Source organism: Anomaloglossus baeobatrachus, chromosome 2 (assembly GCF_048569485.1).
Source record: "Anomaloglossus baeobatrachus isolate aAnoBae1 chromosome 2, aAnoBae1.hap1, whole genome shotgun sequence".
NCBI lineage: Eukaryota > Metazoa > Chordata > Amphibia > Anura > Aromobatidae > Anomaloglossus > Anomaloglossus baeobatrachus.
Window position 1 is genome coordinate 534,431,092 of NC_134354.1, and position 20,317 is coordinate 534,451,408.

The 20,317-nt window shown below is 47.7% G+C and overlaps 1 protein-coding gene across 5 annotated transcripts in view; it reads right to left on the reverse strand.

Moving 5' to 3' along the window:
* Positions 1 to 20,317, reverse strand: part of HERC2 (HECT and RLD domain containing E3 ubiquitin protein ligase 2) — a 415,490-nt gene that overhangs the window by 149,973 nt on the left and 245,200 nt on the right. For all 5 annotated transcript variants that reach the window (XM_075336618.1, XM_075336619.1, XM_075336616.1 and 2 more), the window contains exons 47-58: positions 11,829 to 11,968; positions 11,560 to 11,658; positions 11,270 to 11,438; positions 11,057 to 11,182; positions 10,402 to 10,510; positions 6,829 to 6,968; positions 6,549 to 6,739; positions 6,313 to 6,418; positions 6,137 to 6,228; positions 5,876 to 6,051; positions 4,882 to 4,993; positions 4,570 to 4,651 (exon numbers count right to left, since the gene is read on the reverse strand). In XM_075336618.1, the coding sequence (XP_075192733.1) occupies positions 4,570 to 4,651; positions 4,882 to 4,993; positions 5,876 to 6,051; positions 6,137 to 6,228; positions 6,313 to 6,418; positions 6,549 to 6,739; positions 6,829 to 6,968; positions 10,402 to 10,510; positions 11,057 to 11,182; positions 11,270 to 11,438; positions 11,560 to 11,658; positions 11,829 to 11,968 (1,542 nt within the window). The remainder of the gene's footprint in view (positions 1 to 4,569; positions 4,652 to 4,881; positions 4,994 to 5,875; positions 6,052 to 6,136; positions 6,229 to 6,312; positions 6,419 to 6,548; positions 6,740 to 6,828; positions 6,969 to 10,401; positions 10,511 to 11,056; positions 11,183 to 11,269; positions 11,439 to 11,559; positions 11,659 to 11,828; positions 11,969 to 20,317) is intronic.

The window sequence follows — 20,317 nt, forward strand, 5'->3', positions numbered from 1 at the left end:
GGATGCCATTAGGTCCACGTCCGGAGTGCCCCACTTGCGGCAGATTGACTGAAACACTGCTGGATGCAGGGACCACTCGCCACCCTCCACGGTTTGACGGCTGAGATAATCTGCCTCCCAGTTTTCCACGCCTGGGATGTGGACTGCGGATATGGTGGACTTGGAGTCCTCCGCCCATTGAAGGATGCGTTTTACTTCCAACATTGCCAGGCGGCTGCGTGTCCCGCCTTGGTGATTGATGTAGGCAACCGCTGTCGCGTTGTCTGACTGGACTCGGATGTGCTTGCCCGCCAATAGGTGGTGAAAAGCTAGGAGAGCCAGAAGCACGGCTCTGGTTTCCAGCACATTGATCGAGAGGGCTGACTCGGACAGAGTCCAAGTGCCCTGTTTTCTGTGGTGGAGATGTACCGCTCCCCAACCGGATAGACTGGCATCCGTGGTGAGGATCACCCAGGACGGGGCCAGCAAGGAGCGCCCCTGAGACAGAGAGAGGGGCCGAAGCCACCACTGAAGAGAGCTCCAGATCTGTGGCGACAGAGCCACTAACCTGTGCAAGGAGGAAGGCCGCTTGTCCCAACAGCGGAGAATGTCCAGCTGCAGTGGACGCAGATGGAACTGGGCAAAGGGAACAGCCTCCATTGACGTCACCATCTGACCCAGCACCTGCATCAGGTGCCTGATGGAATAACGGCGGGGCCTCAGCAGAGAGCGCACCGCCAGTTGGAGGGATTGCTGTTTGATTAAGGGCAACTTCACAAGTGCCGGCAGAGTCTCGAACTGCATCCCTAGGTACGTGAGCGTCTGGGTCGGAGTCAGAGTGGATTTGGGCAGATTGACAAGCCACCCGAATTGGGCTAGAGTGGCAAGAGTGAGCGAGACACTCCGCTGACAGTCTGCGCTGGATGAAGCCTTGACTAGAAGGTCATCCAGGTAAGGAATCACTGCCAACCCCTGGAGGTGCAGAACCGCAACTACTGCTGCCATGACCTTGTTGAATACCCGAGGGGCCGTTGCTAACCCGAAGGGAAGAGCCACGAATTGGAAATGTTCCTCTCCGATTGCAAAACGTAGCCAACGCTGGTATGACACTGCAATTGGCACATGCAGATAGGCATCTCTGATGTCGATGGATGCCAGGAAATCCCCCTGGGTCATGGAGGCAATGACTGACCGCAGAGACTCCATGCGAAAATGCCGCACCTGAACATGCTTGTTGAGAAGCTTCAGATCCAGGATGGGCCGGTAGGAACCGTCCTTTTTGGGGACTAGGAAGAGATTTGAGTAGAAACCTCTGAACCGTTCCCGGGCGGGAACCGGTACAATTACTCCGTTGGCCTGCAAGGATGCCATGGCTTGTGAGAAGGCGGCGGCCTTGGAGCAGGGGGGAGTTGACAGAAAAAATCTGTCTGGCGGGCTGGAAGAGAATTCTATCCTGTAGCCGTGGGAGATGATATCCCGCACCCACTGATCGGAGACGTGCTGAAACCACGCGTCGCCAAAGTGGGAGAGCCTGCCACCGACTAAGGACGTTGCTGGCGCGGACAGATAGTCAAGAGGAGGCTGCCTTAGTGGCAGCAGCTCCTGCGGTCTTCTGTGGACGCGCTTTTGTGCGCCAGTTGGATTTTTGGTCCTTGGCTGAGTTAGTGGACGAGGCCGAGGGCTTAGAGGACGACCAGTTGGAGGAACGAAAGGAACGAAACCTCGACTGATTCCTACCCTGGACAGGTTTCCTGGTTTTGGTTTGTGGCATGGAAGTACTCTTCCCGCCAGTAGCTTCCTTAATAATTTCATCCAGCTGTTCACCGAACAGCCGGGACCCAGCAAAAGGGAGTCCCGCAAGGTACTTCTTTGAAGAAGCATCTGCCTTCCACTCTCGAAGCCACAAGATCCTGCGGATAGCGAGGGAATTAGCCGAAGCCACCGCAGTGCGGTGAGAAGCCTCCAGCAAGGCAGACATGGCATAGGATGAAAAGGACGAAGCTTGGGAAGTTAAGGCATCCATTTCGGGCATAGATTCCCTGGTGAGGGAATGCATCTCCTCTATAGAAGCAGAGATGGCTTTGAGAGCCCACACTGCTGCAAAAGTCGGGGAGAACGAGGCCCCCGCAGCTTCATACACAGATTTGGCCAGAAGGTCAACCTGGCGGTCAGTGGAATCCTTAAGAGAGGTGCCATCAGCCACTGATACAACGGTCCGGGCTGAGAGCCTAGACACCGGGGGGTCTACCTTTGGTGAATGAACCCACTCCTTGACCACCTCAGGTGGAAAGGGAAAACGGTCATCAGAACCACGCTTTGGGAAGCGCTTGTCAGGACAGGCCCTAGGCTTGGTCACAGCGGCCTGAAAACTGGAGTGGTTAAAGAACACGCTCTTTGTCCTCTTAGGAGAGGTAAACTGGTGCTTTTCTGCCAGAGAGGGTTGTTCCTCTGATACTGGCGGATTCAGATCCAGTACAGAATTAATGGACGCAATCAAATCACTGACATCTGAGTCACTTTCGGACAGATCAATGGGGCACATGGAGTTAACGTCCGAGCTCCCCGTAAAGGCATCCTCCTCGTCCTGCGAGTCAGCTTCTGAAACAGAGCCGCGGGACGAGGAAGGAGAGAGAGCCCTGCGTCTCCTCCTCTGTGAGCTCCGGTCCTGAGAGAGCACTAGCAGCAGAGGCACCCTGTGAGGGGGGCTGATGCATGTTCAGCAAGGTCCTGGACAGCTGTCCCATGGAGTCGGCAAAAGATTGGGAGATAGACCTAGATAAGGATTCTACCCAAGCCGGGGGTTCAGCCACAGGGACCGGAGCAGCCGGAGAGACCACTGGGGGGGGCGATTCCAGGCTGAGGCATCGTTAGGTTAGAGCAGGCATCACAATGTGGATAAGTGCTCGGTTCAGGCAGTATGAGCTTACATGCAGTGCATACGGAATAGAGCTTTGGAGCCTTGCTCCTCGTGTGAGACATGCTGCTGGAGTGGGGGTTCTGCCAGAATGACCCCCAGAGAGTATATACAGAGGTCCACAACCAGAGGTTGTGGCTTACCAGACCGCTGGAGCGGTGTTGTGTGCCCTCCAGATCCCAAAGCCCGGACCCCCAAGCACCTCAGCAGGGATGCTGCAGCCAGTGTTGATCGCAGGGAAAACGCTGAGAAAATGGCGCCGGAGCGAAGAGAGGGGGCGGGACTCACTCTGGGAGCGGGATCTGGAGGGCCATAGAGACCTACAGGGGAGGAGACATGTACTCAGTGAGGAGTGTCTCTCCCCTGTGTAGAATGGCCGCTGGGCGGAGCCGCACTGTCCCTCTGCATGAATGACATGCAAGGGCAGTGAAACCGAAAGTAGGCCTCCGGCGAAGCCGGGGCCTAAATTTGAGCGGTGCGGCCGGCGCGCAGGCACCATCGGCGCGGTTCTCAGGCAACAGCCAGAGAACCCGCCGGAAATGTCACAAAACACACTCAGCACACTCTCCCACAACAATAAAGTACAGGGACCCCCAATATATAAACGTCTCAGGTACTTAGCTTTCTGAGACGCAGGGTTCCAAGTCCCTGGGGATGAGTGCTCCGGTCCAGCAGGATCCTGAAGGGCTGCGGATGGAGACCGGTCTCCTGCCAAGCATGGAGACCCGTGCTGGCTCCCACTTCAAGCCAGAGCCCAGGAGGGATGATGAAGGAGCACGGCATGTAAGGCTCCAGCCTTGGAATCAACCTTAACAGCACCGCCGACACAGTGGGGTGAGAAGGGACATGCCGGGGGTCCAGGCTTGGACCCGCTTTTCTTCAAACTCTTTCCAAAAATGAAAAATCAGATGAGAATGCATGTGTGGATGTATGTCCTCCTGAACACAAAGCGATAAACTGGCTAGATCTGGTTCTCCAGGGGGTGTATAAGCTCAGAGGGAGGAGCTACACTTTTGAATGTAGTACTTTGTGTGTCCTCCGGAGGCAGAAGCTATACACCCATTGTCTGGGTCTCCCATAGGAACGATAAAGAAAAATCATTTCAAACAAACAAGCATTTTACTGGTTCATTGGGTGATTGGCAGCCTGTTTATATTGAAAGATTATCGTAAAATAAAATGCCTTGGATAATCTTGCAGTGTAAAAGGGTTATTCCAATCTCCAAGATCCTATCCCAATATGTAGTAGGTATAATAATAATAGCAAATACCTCCAATTAGTAATTTAGTATAGTTCGTCTGATATTGCCATGTCTCTTACCTCATGTGCAGGGTATTGCAGCTTAGGTATCCATGGTTACGATCACTCATACAGTGATGGTTGTTACCATGGATATCTAAGCTAAAATGGCCTGCACATGAGGTAAGAGACATGGCTATATCAGGAGAACTATACTACATATGTGAAATTGGAGGTATTTGCTAATATTATTATTATACCTACTACATACAGGGATAGGATCTTGGAGATGTGAATACCCCTATAACTGTACAGATGCTAGCACTGTACTTTTATCAAACCAGTCATACTTATATATGCCATGACTTTGTTTAATGACCAATTTTCCAATTTGTTAAAAAGAAATGCAAAAATAATGCAAAATGAGAATACTCTACCTGCAAAAAGACTTTTTGAACCACCAGCAACTTGCACAACGTTGAGCGCAGATAACGTTTCAGAAAATGAGGGAACTTTAATCTGCAGAGAAAAAAAAAGTATTACATTAAATGTGATGCACTACAAAGGGTTAATGATGGGCTGAGTCAGGAGACCCTTATACACACATAAGGGGGTCAGACATTCCAGCTGAAATCAGAGGGTTTAGTGGACTTTAATGTATATGGGGGTCCTAAAGGTTGCAGGTAGGATGAAGGAGTAGTGCTTGTTAACATGATTAGCAGCTAGTAAATGGCATAGGGCAACGTTACCTTAGACCCCTTCAATCCTCCCAGCTGATCTTTGTCATTTAGGCCCCACACAAACACTTTTGTTCGGATTGTTGCTGCCGATTCTGAAGCAGCTGCTTTCTTTCTAATAAAGCTTGAAGAAAAAAATAGTTTAAACCCAGTGGGAAATATATATTTGTATCATTAAGAAATTCACATAATGGTATTGCAATAACTATGTTGGTATGTAGTTTTATATATCTAATCAGATGAACGAAAGAAAGGAGTTAAAGAGAATCTGTTACCAGGATTTTGCAATGTAAGCTGAGGAAACGTTGCTGCAAGGGTTAAAAAGAGAAAATACAACTGTGCTTCTCTTATCTGTGTGCAAGCTATTGTTTATCTAAATTAAAGGATTTATTGCCCCCTTCCTGTGATTGTGCACAGACTGTTAGGTTTCAATCTCTATTGAGAGCCTGGTGTGGCCAGGGACAGCTCCCAGCTCTGCTACACTCAATTCTGAGATAAAGTCAGAGGGCTGCACACAGTGATCTAAGTTAAACATCGTTAGATTCAGAATCTCTTTACCTACAACATGCTGCTCTCAGATGAATTAGCAAAAACCTGCTGACAGATTCCCTTCAAGAGTTGCTCCGACACTGCTCACTTCTGTAGGACGTCTCAAGGACAGGTGCTTTTCAGGATGTGCGCACAGGTGACAGGTATTGTGTACCGGTGCTATTCTAACAAAGGTGAACTACATGTTCTAGAAATGCACACATCCAGAAAGCCACATTTTGTCCCAATGTGGAAGTGAGTGGCGCTGGGGAAACCCTAGGCAGATGGAGTCCAAAAAGTGAGGTCTGACAGCTTGGTCTTTGGGAACATTTAGGACAATGTGACAGTGGCACTAAGAACACTAATTTCTAACATCTTTGCTTGAACTTTACTGCGGGCTACATGGTCATCCATTGACTAGGATGTCTCATACATATGGTAGCTACTGTTATCACAATATAGTTTCTAAAATACAAACCTGCCAGTGCTGGCTTTATCATCATCTTCCTCCTCATTATCTGAAGCAAGAAATGGCACAGTTGCCAGATCTTCATCCTCTGCCCGAATCTGCCCTATGATACTTAATTCATGGATCTTACAATCAATGCCCGAGCTCCGACACTGCTTTATGGCCACTTCAATATATCTGTGAAACTTCAGACCACAAAAATAATAAGTCAGCACACAACCTATATCATCATTATAAACCTAATACAAACACGCCGACATGACCTCTCACCTCTGTACAGTCACTGAGGAGCAATACACTCATGTCGGTCGGATTTATGTTGATCGTTTTTAACTCTATTAGGTTGTTTAAGGAACTGCCACCTAAAATGTGCAAAAATTATTATTTTTTTTATTAATTTTCCATAATGAATATTAAAACATAAAAAAAAATTACGGATTGATTACCTGACACTACAACAAGGGAAGGCATATAGCTACTGTCTGCGGGGTCCACGATCATCATTAGTCTGTGCACCAAGACATCTGGGAAGATCTCCAGCCTGATCCAATGCTGTAGGGGCAGAAAGAAGTTAGATGAACGTATGGGGCCATATCATTAACATTTGTCTACCCAAGACAGAAACAAACGGAAAAAGAAAAAGAAATTAATTCTATAAATATGAACCATCCATGTAACGTGCCTTGCCCTGTGAGCCAGAAGATTGCCAGCACTGATCACTGCCATCTATAAGACGTGACGCCTGGTTTGCGGAAGAGGAGACGTTCAGGTTTTTCACAATTCTTGACCAGTCATCCAGTAACATGCCCCTCTGGCCGCTGTGTCGCCGCTTCAGCTGTTTGCCAGAGCGGCCACAGAACACCGGAGACTGACCTTGAAATGAAGGGTTAAAAGAAAAAAAAAATTAGGTCTGTGCCCAACTGTTATATGAGACATGGCAACAAGCGGCCTATTTTATGTACCTGGCTCATTTATTCTGCCAAATGTATGCCTTGTGTTATGTTTTCGGTTCTTGAAGCAGGTTTCACAGAAATCAAAATCTTCACAATTTCGGCATTTGAAGCGAGGCCCGTGAATGGGAAACATCTGGCAGCCATCACAACTGGGAAAAAGAAAAAGATCGACTTTCACGAGTAGTAAAGGTTTCCATAGGTTGCAATGTTGTCAATGCATTGTATCACATCCATAAATGTGTGTGGTACAATGGACAATTCTGCCCTGCTTTACCTAGCCACCAAGATGTGCCATAAACGTGTAGGAGGTGTCATTGCTATGGCACAGTAGCACACATCTTCTATTACTGTGGACGAGTCTTCGTAGCCATGTTCATTGTTCTAATGCCCTTACATTCTTTTCTAAAATATACACTTAATAGATTTGATGAAAAATCTGACTGTTTTGGGTTTATATCCCCTATAAAGATTGGTCTCTATGGTCGAACATCAGCAGTTTGGTATTTTCAAACCCACCATTCCCCATTTTCTTGCCAACGTTTGCTAGATAGGGTGCAGGCGAGAAAGAACTATACATAACTGGGAGATCAATCTGCAGAAAAGCCTTTCTGTATCCTGTAACTGTGCCAACACATAGGTTGGCGTAGGAGCTGTAAACACAAAACAGTAGGATACCCTCACTTTTAAAGCTAGCACACACGGCGAATAAAAAGGGCAAAATGGAATGCGATAAAAAAAAAAAATCACATTAGACTCAAACCAATGTTAGCTCTATGGGGCTAATCCCATCTGCGATTATTTTCTCAGTCCTAACTGGAAAGAGAAAACAGTTGTAGAACACTGCGGATGGAGTACAATCCGCATTCACTCTCACCCATACAAGTCTACGGGTGTGAGTGAAACATTGCACTGCACTCGGATAACACCGGACTGCAGTGCGATAATCAAATCAGCTGACGATGGAGGAGATAGGAAGATTGATCCCTCCCTCTCCTCCGTAGAGCCCACCCTCCCTTCTGCCAGCTGTGATCCGATTGCAGGATTGGAACACAGTATAATGACACTCTGCTTACACTCACAGCACAGCGGGAGCTGAGGGTCATTAGCATATCGCATCCAACGTACTTGAATCGGATGCCATACACTTATGTGGCCCCAGCCTTATATTGGATCTGTCACCAGATTTCACTATACAAACACTATAAAATAAATAATTCTTAGACTTGATGATTTACTTAGTTTATAAATCCGTGTCTATATGGCTGTATAATCCTTTATAAAAGTTTATACTCAACCTCCACCAACCTGTCCTTACTGACAGTTCCCCAGAGTCCCTCCTTCCTGCAGAGAGCTCACACTGCTCAGTTAAAGCTGCAATTGTAAGTCAGGCTGTGTGGGTGGAGACTGAATACACTCTGTCACATAGGCCATTTCATTCTAGAGCTGGACATCTTACCTGGACCTTCTAAGAAAAAGGATTATACAGCCATTACAACATGGAATTCCATAGTCAGTACACCAGCCTCAACAGGTGTAGGATCAGTTTGCATTGTGAAATTTTGTGACAATTTTTTATGGGAAACTAAGCTATTACTTTACTTTTAGACACCAGTAACCAAAAAGAGGTACATAGCCATTAGGAGTTCTATTTTAGCTTAAGATGTTTAGCTTATTAGCAACGGTCACAGGAAACAGAAACATGAGCCTGCTCCTTGTTGCATCTATGACTTATAGATCTAATAAAAGTAAAGATGTTACTGGCTCCCAACTTCATCTGCTTAAGAAGCTAAGGCAGCGCACAAAGGTCAAGAGCAAATGATGTCCATTGAAAACACTCCACCAGCACAAATGATTTTAACCACTTTGAGGCGATTCATTAAGACTTGTGTTGCACAAACCAGTCATATTAACCCTTTCACGACCGGCCGATTTTTCGCTTTCCGTTTTTTTTTTTCGCCATTCTTTTTCTGAGAGACGTAACTTTTTTATTTTTCAGTCAATATGGTCATGTGAGGGCTCATTTTTTGCGGAACGAGCTGTACTTTTAAATGAAACCATCAGTTTTACCATATTGTGTACTAGAAAATGGCAAAAAAATTCCAAATGCTGAAAAATAGCAAAAAAAGTGCGATAGCACTATGGTTTTTGAGATATTTTATTCACTGTGTTCACTATATGGTAAAACTGATGTGTGGGTGTGATGCCTCAGGTCAGTGCGAGTTCGTAGACACCAAACATGTATAGGTTTACTTTTATATAAGGGGTTAAAAAAAAATCGGAAGTTTGTCCGAAAAAAGTGGCGCACGTTTTACGCCATATTCCGTGACCCGTAGCGTTCTCATTTTTCGGGATCTTAGGCTCAATGACGGCTTATTTTTTGCGTCTCGAGCTGACGTTTTTAACGGTACCATTTTTGCGCAGATGCTACGTTTTGATCGCCTCTTATTGCATTTTGCGCAAAAGTTGTGGCGACAAAAAAACGTCGTTTTGGCGTTTGGAATTTTTTTGCCGCTACGCCGTTTACTGATCAGATTAATTGATTTTATATTTTGATAGATCGGGCGTTTCTGAACGCGGCGATACCAAATGTGTGTATATTTTTTATTTTTTTAACCCTTTAATTTTCAATGGGGCGAATGGGGGGTGATTTGAACTTTTAGGTTTTTTTGTTTTTTTTTAATTTTTTAAAACTTATTTTTTTACTTTTTTTTTTTATTTTACTAGTCCCCCTAGGGGGCTATTGCGATCAACATTCCGATCGCTCTGCAGTATCTGCTGATCACAGCCACAAGGCTGTAAACAGCAGATACGCTGTCTTTCTCTTTTGCTGTGCCCCGGGCACAGCGAAAGTGAAACCAAGTCATGTGTAGTACAGGAGTCATCACATGACCCTGTGCTACCATGACAACTATCGGGAGTCACGTGATCGCGTCACGTGACTTCCGGTTTCGGGTGGTAAGTAAATGCTTACCGCAATCGCGCTTATAATGGCGCTGTCATGTATTGACAGCGCCATATAAGGGGTTAATCGGCACGAGCAGATAACGATTCTGCTCGTGCCTAGCAGGCACACATCTCAGCTGTGAAAATCAGCTGAGATGTGTGCCGATCGCGGCATGCTGCCGCCGGAGGACCGCGGGCAGTAAGATTATGTCATTTAGGACGTAATTTTACTGCCCGCGGTCGTTAAGGGGTTAAAGGGTCTTAACGGACTACAGTGAACTTATTTCACTACGCAGGACACAGCGTTGTTGAATTATGTACATCTCTTACCCATCGTGCACCGCCACCAGAAATAAGTTCTTAAGTGGTGTAAGCCACTAAAACGGCGTAACATCATGAATTGGAAGGGGGGCATAGCTGCCTCAGACTAGCATGTAAATGTCACAATAGTTTTGCGTAATTTGCACAAAAACATTGCGACGTATGGTGTTTTTTGCCAGATTTCCGGAGTAGAACATCTTAACAATTTGCCTCCATTGTCCCAGGTTTGCACGGAATCAGAGTAGGTAAATCATATACAGTTAATCAGGACAGTTTTGATCTTCTGCAGTAAGAGACACCAATAGAGAAGAAACCTACGTGACTCCAGGGTGAATGCTTGGTACTAATTCCATTTCAGACAACAGTCCAGTCCAGTGTGACTGCTGGGGGAAGTCCACAATCACATCTTTCCCATTGGCACTGAATGCTACCAGAGAGATGGAAAAATGAACTTCATGTGTATACAGGTTATTATTTCCAAATATTTTCAAGTAAAATACTAAAATAATTGAGATATTCATTTTTGGTCACAGTTTGCGAAATGCTGACAAATCAATAACACCGAATAAAATGGAGAAATAACAGAAATCCCATTAAAGACAAAAAAGAAGCACAATGCTTTCATTCTGATCTGGTAACTTTTTTCTAACACTTGTTGGGGTCACATCCAATCACAGGAGTTTGATGCTATAAACTTGCAATTTACTATTATTATCAAACCTCTTACAGGCTATGCTCATATGTCTAAGAGTTATGTACATTTTTGGATCCTTTTTGGCATGACAAAACTCAAATTATATGATCTAGTAAATGATCATTTCATTTCAATGGGGAAAGAAAAAGGTCCTAAAATGTCTTTCATTTAACATGTAAAATTAGCACAAAAGATGAAAAAAATAAAAAAAATTGGGCAAAAACTGTCAGCAAAAAACTAACTTCTTGCTTTTTGTAATCCAGCCATAAGATACACTACCTTTAACAACACCCACACTCCTGTGAGTGACCGAGCCCCATTTATATTTTGGTGTCGTCACAGATGCCTTCACTCTCACTTTATCGCCAATCTTGATGTGGGAATGGGAACTTTGGGGAGGAAAACCTGTAGAGTTTAAGAATTTACTGGTTAATTATATCCCGTCTTCCATTCACCACCCTGTCTTATACATACAAAGGAAGTAAGACTTACCGAGTAGCTCCACATGGATGTAGCGCACCCAGTAGGTTCCACCTTTTTGCTGCCAGTCACATTGAACATTCAAGTCATGGAGCCCATCTCGGTCTAACTTAATGACTTTACCTACATCTCCTTCACAAACTTCTTCATATGTCCGACAGCATCGCACCATCATGCCAACCTTAAAACATACATGGTATTAAAGACCTGCAAACCTTACTAAAAGTAACTGCTACATTAGGATTGGAATGATACAGCTAGGTACGAAAACTTCAGAATACCCAAATACAGCTATAACACACCTGAATGTTCTCTCTCACGTAGACGGCATAATCATCATTGCTTAAAAAGTCTGCTCTTTTCTTGTAAGTCTGACTCTCGGTCACAACTGCCCCATTTGACTGCAGGGAATAACGATATAGAGCAAGGAAGTCAAGTATTTGTAGAAAGTTACAGCCAAAGAATATATTACCATAAGGAAACAACTCTAAAGTATAAATAACATCGAAAGGTAAGAAAAGATAAAATATACAACTGATACAGAAAAACCAGTAAATGTATGAAGACTAACATCTGGATATGCAGCTTCCAGCTCCTCCACTTCTTCCACCACCTCTTCATCCGACTCCTCAGAGGCAGTCTCAAAATCGGAGAGCTCAGTGACCTGGATGTCAGGGTGATCCAGCAACCATCCAACTAATGCCTCTACTCCTAAAATCAGAGGGTCAAATCAATACCACACAGTCTCACAAGTGTGTTTTCTAAGTTTGGCACCTTGTCACCATTTTACTTTTAAGGGTGCTTTACACGCTACGACATCGCCCACCTCCTTCCTTCTGCATTGCCGGTGGGACGACGGAGGTAAGGAGATGTTTGTCGCTCCTGCGGTGTTACACATAGCGATGTGTGATGCCGCAGGAACGAGGAACAACATCGCTACTTACCTGACAACGATTTTTTGTTATAAAATGACCTCTCCAAAAATAACGATTTTTTTCTTTTTTGCAATCGTTTTAGGTCACCAACGACGCCGGATGTGTGTCACAAACACAGTGACCGCGACGATATATCGTTAGCGATGTCACAGCGTGTAAAGCCCCCTTTAGTCTTGTTCAGATAATGAAATATTCTGGAAAGAAAATGTACATTACAAAAATAAAAAAAAACCAAAGTATAGTACTAGAATAGATTTCTATGAAATTGCTCTAAATTAAAAAAAAATTAAATAAAAAAAAATCTAAAATCTTGAATCATGCAAGAAAAAAAAAAGAGGGGCACTGCTTTAATGTATATTAGTCTACAAGGAGGCTACAACGTATGCAAGAGTGTGTCATTTTAGATGACCTTCAATATAAGCTGCATGTGTGTCACGGTCCTCTCTCTGCTATAGGAGTTCAGTGACAAGTTTTGGGACGGAGTCTCACTTTCCCCTGTGAGACTCTGCTATTTAAACGGGTTTTCCTTTCCTTTGGCAGTTGTAGGGTTAATGGTAGTATTCCTTGGCAGCAAGCAGGCCAATTAGCAGCTCAGGTGTTTCCGGTTTTGGACCACTCCCAGTCCCTTTATATACCCTCTGCTACCAGCAGAGGGTGCCAGTTATTGTTGATTCATTTGGATTCTGGTGTTGGAGATGGAAGGAGCTGGTGAAACTCTTTCTTTGAGTTGCTGGAGTGGCTCAAGTCTCGATTCTGACTGCAGCAGTCTGTTGTGGTGTTTCCTCCCTGTCTGTCTTTCTTTCCTGGTGTGTTGATTCAGTGCAGTGGGGAGGCTAATGTCCATCACCTGCCCACTCCCTAGCCAGGAACCATTATAGGGTCATCTCAGGGCTTCATGTTCCAGCTCAGCGACAGGTGAGGAACCTGTATAGGGACTTGCTAGGAGTGCAGGCTACAGCGGCAGGTAGGTGAGGAGGTGCCCATCTTCCCTCTCACTAGCGCTAGGGCCCACCGTTAAGGTGTCCCAGGTATACCCCTTGTTTGTTGTGGTGTTACTCCTATTTTGTTGTTTGTTTGGCCTCACATCGGACCTCCACTAACCCATGCGTGACAATGTGTGTACAAGAGGAATAATAATATTTTAGTAATTATGTATGCATTTTTAGAAGTTTGTGTGCACTGCTGCTTATTATCCTTGAGCTTTTCACCCTCCATAGACTTTTATAGTAACCGTAGACAGATTTGTTACAGATTAAAGCCCTCCAAACACTTAAGATAACGGTCAGCCGAAAAACTGTTTGGCAAATTGTTTACATCTCTTCCAAAACTCCCATACACAAGAGAGCTCCTTCTGCTGGGCACACCTATGGTCGCTGACAGGTATTTTATTTTAGTTTGCCATTAAAAGGTATCACAATTACAAAAAAGGGAATTTTGTTTACTTACCGTAAATTCCTTTTCTTCTAGCTCCTATTGGGAGACCCAGACAATTGGGGTGTATAGCTTCTGCCTCTGGAGGCCACACAAAGTATTACACTTTAAAAAGTGTAACCCCTCCCCTCTGCCTATACACCCTCCCGTGGACCACGGGCTCCTCAGTTTTGGTGCAAAAGCAGGAAGGAGAAAACTTATAAATTGATCTAGGGTAAATTCAATCCAAAGGATGTTCGGAGAACTGAAGACCATGAACCAAAAGAACAATTCAACATGAAAAACATGTGTACACAAAAGAACAACCAGCCCAAAGGGCACAGGGGTGGGGGTGCTGGGTCTCCCAATAGGAGCTAGAAGAAAAGGAATTTACGGTAAGTAAACAAAATTCCCTTTTTCTTTGTCGCTCCATTGGGAGACCCAGACAATTGGGACGTCCAAGAGCAGTCCCTAGGTGGGTAAAAGAATACCTCAATAAAAAGAGCCGAAAAAGGCCCCCTCTTACAGGTGGGCAACCGCCGCCTGGAGAACTCGCATACCTAGACTGGCGTCTGCCGAAGCATAGGTATGCACTTGATAATGCTTCGTGAAAGTGTGCAGACTAGACCACGTAGCTGCCTGACACACCTGCTGAGCCGTCGCCCGATGCCGCAATGCCCAGGACGCACCTACGGCTCTGGTAGAATGGGCTTTCAGCCCTGAAGGGAGCGGAAGCCCAGAAGAACGGTAGGCCTCAAGAATCGGTTCCTTGATCCCCCGAGCCAAGGTTGACCTGGAGGCCGGAGAGCCCTTACGCTGGCCAGCGACAAGGACAAAGAGCGCATCTGAACGGCGCAGGGGCGCCGTGCGAGACACGTAGAACCGGAGTGCTCTCACTAGATCCAAAGAGTGCAAATCCTTTTCACACTGGTGAATTGGATTAGGGCAAAAGGAAGGCAAGGAGATATCCTGATTTAGATGAAAAGGGGATACCACCTTAGGGAGAAATTCCGGGACAGGACGCAGAACCACCTTATCCTGGTGAAAAACCAGGAAGGGGGCTTTGCATGACAGCGCTGCAAGCTCAGACACTCTCCGAAGTGATGTGACTGCCACCAGAACAGCCACCTTCTGCGAAAGACGGGAGAGAGAGGCATCCCGCAGCGGCTCAAAAGGCGGCTTTTGAAGAGCCGTCAGGACCCTGTTAAGATCCCAAGGTTCCAACGGACGTTTGTAAGGTGGGACCATGTGGCAAACCCCCTGCAGGAACGTGCGGACCTGCGGAAGCCTGGCTAGACGCTTTTGAAAAAACACGGAGGGCGCCGAAACTTGCCCCTTGAGAGAGCCGAGGGACAAACCCTTGTCCATTCCAGATTGTAGAAATGAAAGGAATGTGGGTAAGGCAAACGGCCATGGAGGAAAACCGTTATCAGAGCACCAGGATAAGAAGATTTGCCAAGACCTGTAATAGATCTTGGCGGACGTTGGCTTCCTGGCTTATCTCATGGTGGCAATGACATCCTGAGATAACCCTGAAGACGCTAGGAGCCAGGACTCAATGGCCACACAGTCAGGTTGAGGGCCACAGAATTCAGATGGAAAAACGGGCCTTGTGACAGCAAGTCTGGGCGGTCTGGAAGTGCCCACGGTTGACCCACCGCGAGATGCCACAGATCCGGATACCACGACCGCCTCGGCCAGACTGGAGCGACGAGAATGGCGCGACGGCATTCGGACCTGATCTTGCGTAATACCCTGGGCAGCATCGCCAGAGGGGGAAACACGTATGGCAGTCGAAACTGCGACCAATCCTGGACCAAGGCGTCCGCTGCCAGAGCTGTGTGATCCTGAGACCGTGCCATGAAGGCCGGGACCTTGTTGTTGTGACGTGACGCCATGAGGTCGACGTCCGGCGTTCCCCAGCGGCGACAGATCTCTCGAAACACGTCTGGGTGAAGAGACCATTCCCCCGCGTCCATGCCCTGATGACTGAGAAAATCTGCTTCCCAGTTTTCTACGCCCGGGATGTGAACTGCGGAGATGGTGGAGCCTGTGTCTTCCACCCACTGCAGAATTCGGCGGACTTCCTGGAAGGCTTGACGACTGCGAGTGCCGCCTTGGTGGTTGATGTACGCGACGGCAGTGGCGTTGTCCGACTGTATTCGGATCTGCCTGCCCTCCAGCCACCGATGGAAAGCCAGTAGGGCTAGATATACTGCCCTTATCTCCAGGATATTGATCTGAAGGGACGATTCTATTGGATTCCAGGTTCCTTGAGCCCTGTGGTGGAGAAAAACCGCTCCCCAACCTGACAGGCTCGCGTCCGTGGAGGTAGGAAGGATTTTCCCCGAGACAGAGATGTGGGTAGGAGCCACCACCGAAGTGATGTTTTGGTTGCAAGGGAAAGAGAGATGTTCTTGTCGAGGGAAGCCGAACTATTGTCCCATTTGCGAAGAATGTCCCATTGGAGTGGCCGTAGATGGAATTGCGCGAACGGCATTGCTTCCATAGCTGCAACCATCTTCCCCAGGAAGTGCATGAGGCGCCTTAAGGGGTGTGACTGACTCCGAAGAAGTGATTGCACCCCCGCTTGCAGAGAAAGCTGTTTGTCTCGCGGTAGCTTGACTAACGCTGGCTGGGTATGAAACTCCATCCCGAGGTAAGTCAGTGATTGGGTCAGTGTCAACTTGGATTTCGGGAAATTGATGATCCACCCGAACTGCTGGAGAGTCTCCAGAGTGACGGAAAGACTTTGTTGACACGCCACCCGAGAAGGAGCCCTGACTAGGAGATCGTCCAAGTAGGGGATCACCGAGTGGCCCTGAGAGTGCAGGACCGCCACGACGGATGCCATGACTTTGGTGAAAACCCGTGGGGCTGTCGCCAGGCCGAAGGGCAATGCGACGAACTGGAGGTGTTCGTCCCCGATGGCGAAACGCAGGAAACGTTGATGTTCGGGTGCGATCGGCACATGGAGATAAGCATCCTTGATGTCGATCGATGCTAGGAAGTCTCCTTGTGACATCGAAGCGATGACCGAGCGGAGCGATTCCATCCGAAATCGTCTGGTTCTCACATGTCTGTTGAGCAGCTTGAGGTCCAGAACGGGACGGAAAGACCCGTCCTTTTTTTGGCACCACGAACTAGTTGGAGTAAAAACCGCGACCACGTTCCTGAAGGGGAACAGGAATCACAACTCCATCTATCTTAAGAGCGTCCACTGCCTGAAAAAGTGCGTCTGTCTGCGCGGGGGGTGGGGAGGTTCTGAAGAAACGAGCCGTAGGTCGAGAGCTGAACTCTATCCTGTAACCATGAGACAGAATGTCTCTCACCCATCGGTCTTGAACGTGTGGCCACCAGGCGTCGCCAAAGCGGGAGAGCCTGCCACCGACCGAGGATGTGGCTAGATGAGGCCGAGAGTCATGAGGAGGCTGTCTTGGAGGCAGTGCCTCCTGCGGCCTTTTGGGGACGTGACTTGGACCGCCACGCATAGGAGTTCCTCTGGCCTTTCTCCGGCCGGTTGGTCGAAGAGGATTGGGGCTTGGCGGAGGGACGAAAGGACCGAAACCTCGATTGGATTTTTCTCTGCTGAGGTCTCTTAGGTTTGGACTGGGGTAAGGAGGAGTCCTTTCCCGAGGATTCCTTAATAATCTCATCCAACTGTTCGCCAAACAAACGGTCGCCAGAAAAAGGCAAACCAGTTAAGAACCTTTTGGAAGCAGCGTCTGCTTTCCATTCGCGCAGCCACATGGCCCTGCGGACTGCCACAGAGTTAGCGGATGCTACAGCCGTACGGCTAGCGGAGTCCAGGATGGCGTTCATGGCGTAGGACGGAAATGCTGATGCCTGAGAGGTCAAGGAAGAAACACGTGGAGCAGAATTCCGCGTGACAGCATTAATCTCAGTCAGACATGCCGAGATTGCTTGGAGAGCCCACACGGCCGCAAAGGCCGGGGAGAAAGACGCGCCCGTGGCCTCATAAATAGACTTCACCAAGAGCTCTATCTGTCTGTCAGTGGCATCCTTCAGGGATGAGCCATCGGCAACAGACACAACGGACCTAGCAGCCATTCTAGAGACTGGAGGATCCACCTTGGGAGAATGTGCCCAGCCCTTAACGACTTCAGCTGGAAAGGGATAACGCGTGTCAGTGAGCCGTTTAGCAAAGCGCTTGTTCGGGACCGCTCTGGGCTTCTGGACAGCGTCCCTGAAGTTAGAGTGATCAAAAAACGTATTGCGCGTACGTTTAGGGAAACGGAATTGGTGTTTCTCCTGCTGAGAAGCCGACTCATCTGCAGGAGGCGGCGGTGGTGTGAGATCCAACACCTGGTTGAGGGACGAGATAAGATCATTTACTAAGGCGTCCCCCTCAGGGGTATCAAGGTTAAGGGCGAAGTCAGGGTCAGAGCCCTGAGCTCCCCTGTCCGCCTCGTCATCCTGAGAGTCCTCAAGCTGGGATCCAGAGCAGCGTGAGGAGGCCGGGGAAGAGTCCCAGCGAGGACGCTTAGCCGGTCTGGGGCTGTGGTCCGGGCAGGAGTCCTCCGCCTGGGGCCTAGGGGCTATCCTGGGAGCGCGCAGCGGCGCGGACCGAGAAGGGCCTGGAGGAGACAGACTAACAGGGGCCGGGGTCTGTGAAGGGCCCGGTCTGGACTGCAAAGCTTCAAGGAGCTTAGATGACCATTTGTCCATAGACTGTGCAATGGCCTGAGAAAGTGACAGAGAGTTTCTCAGCGAAAGAGGCCAACGACGGTGACTCTGTCCCTGCAGCCTGTTCAGTGGGAGCAGGGGGATCTACATGAGCCGAGGGGCCCACAAGTGCTCTAGGCTCCGGCTGAGCAAGCGTGGCAGGAGTCGAGCATTGATCACAGTGAGAGTAGGTGGATCCCGCAGGCAACATAGCCCCACAAGAGGTACAGGCCGCGAAAAAAAATCTGTGCCTTAGTAGCTTTGCTCCTTGTGGACGACATGCTGTTGTCTCTTAGGAGAGTGACCACTGAGGGTATATAGGAAAAGGGTATACAGCCTTTCCGAACCGATATATATATCTATCATATTATATATATATATATATATATATATATAATATATATATATTATATATATATATAATATATATATATTATATATATATATATATATATATATATATATATATATATATATATATATATATATATATATATATATATATATATATATATATATATATATATATATATATATATATATATATATATATCCATCCCGGCACCCTAGGGGGACCAGCACCGTGACCGGTGTGGCTTACCAACCGCTAACGAGCGGAGTGTGTCCTCCAGATTCCCTGTCGTGGATCCCCCGGAGCTGCAGAGCTTTGCTGCTGAGTAGCATCCACCGGCAGAATGCTAAAAATGGCTGCCGGAGCTCTCAGGGGGGGTGTGGAGCCGAGGGCGGTGCCAGCAAAGAGCGGGAATCTGGAGTCCCCACAGTGGTCAATGAGGGGGGAGGGAAACATGCAGGATGCTCCAGCCCTCAAAGCCGACGTCATGTCGGCAATCCCGCCCTAACCCCTGACAGGCAGGCTCGGGGGCGGGATTTTTCACAACTAGGCCGCGGCAAAGCCGGGGACTAAATTTAAGGCCGCGCCCGACAAGCAGGCACGGTCGTCGCGGAAGTCCGCCGAAAAGACAACGGACGGAACTACCGCGGCTTACGGGGATAAGGTGCGACCCTCTCTGTACGGTCCCCATATGGGGAGACAGAGTACCTTCCAGTTGCAGGGCCCGGTCCCTGGGGGTGAAGAAGCTCCGGTCCGGCAGGTTCCACCAGGGGCTGCGGATGGAGCACGGTCCCAGCTCATGGATGACCGCTTAGGATCCCACTTCTCCCAGAGCCGCATAAGGGATGGTGAAGGAGAAGGCATGTGGCTACAGCCTCCGTACCCGCAATGGGTACCTCAACCTTAACAACACCGCCGACGTAGTGGGGTGAGAAGGGAAGATGCCGGGGACCCCATCGGGGTCCTCTTTTCTTCCATCCGACATAACTATGTATGAGAATGCATGAGTGGATGTGTGCCTCCTTCCACACAAAGCATAAAACTGAGGAGCCCGTGATCCACGGGAGGGTGTATAGGCAGAGGGGAGGGGTTACACTTTTTTAAAAGTGTAATACTTTGTGTGGCCTCCAGAGGCAGAAGCTATACACCCAATTGTCTGGGTCTCCCAATGGAGCGACAAAGAAAAGTAACACTGGTGTTTTGTTTTTTATTACGCAGTTAGCCAAACGGATTACTTTACTGTATATTTTAAAAGTATAAAGTTTACAGTAATGATCCATACACTGATGGGTACTTAACAAAAATGACAGTGGTCAATAATAAAGCACTGGATGAACCACAGCAATCAGACCCATTCTATAGATCCTAAGGAGTCATCGCATAGGAAACCAAGTCCAGATGGCTACTATTGCCAAACCTCATTGGTGACAAGGTTGTACCCTAAAAGGCCCTATTTTTCTGGCCTTGGTAGATCCCAATAGCTTCTGCCCTGACACGGGCAGTACACAGCTGACAATCACGTCCCGAGTGACCCCAGACCAGGGGTCTCAAACTCAGCTAGGGGAATGGGCCGCACATAGCAAAAAAAAATTGAGGGGGGCCGCATTCTTTGCAGGACAAAGTGACATTTTCAATGATTCAATGTTTTGGGTTTTTTTTCTATACACTTTTTTTCTA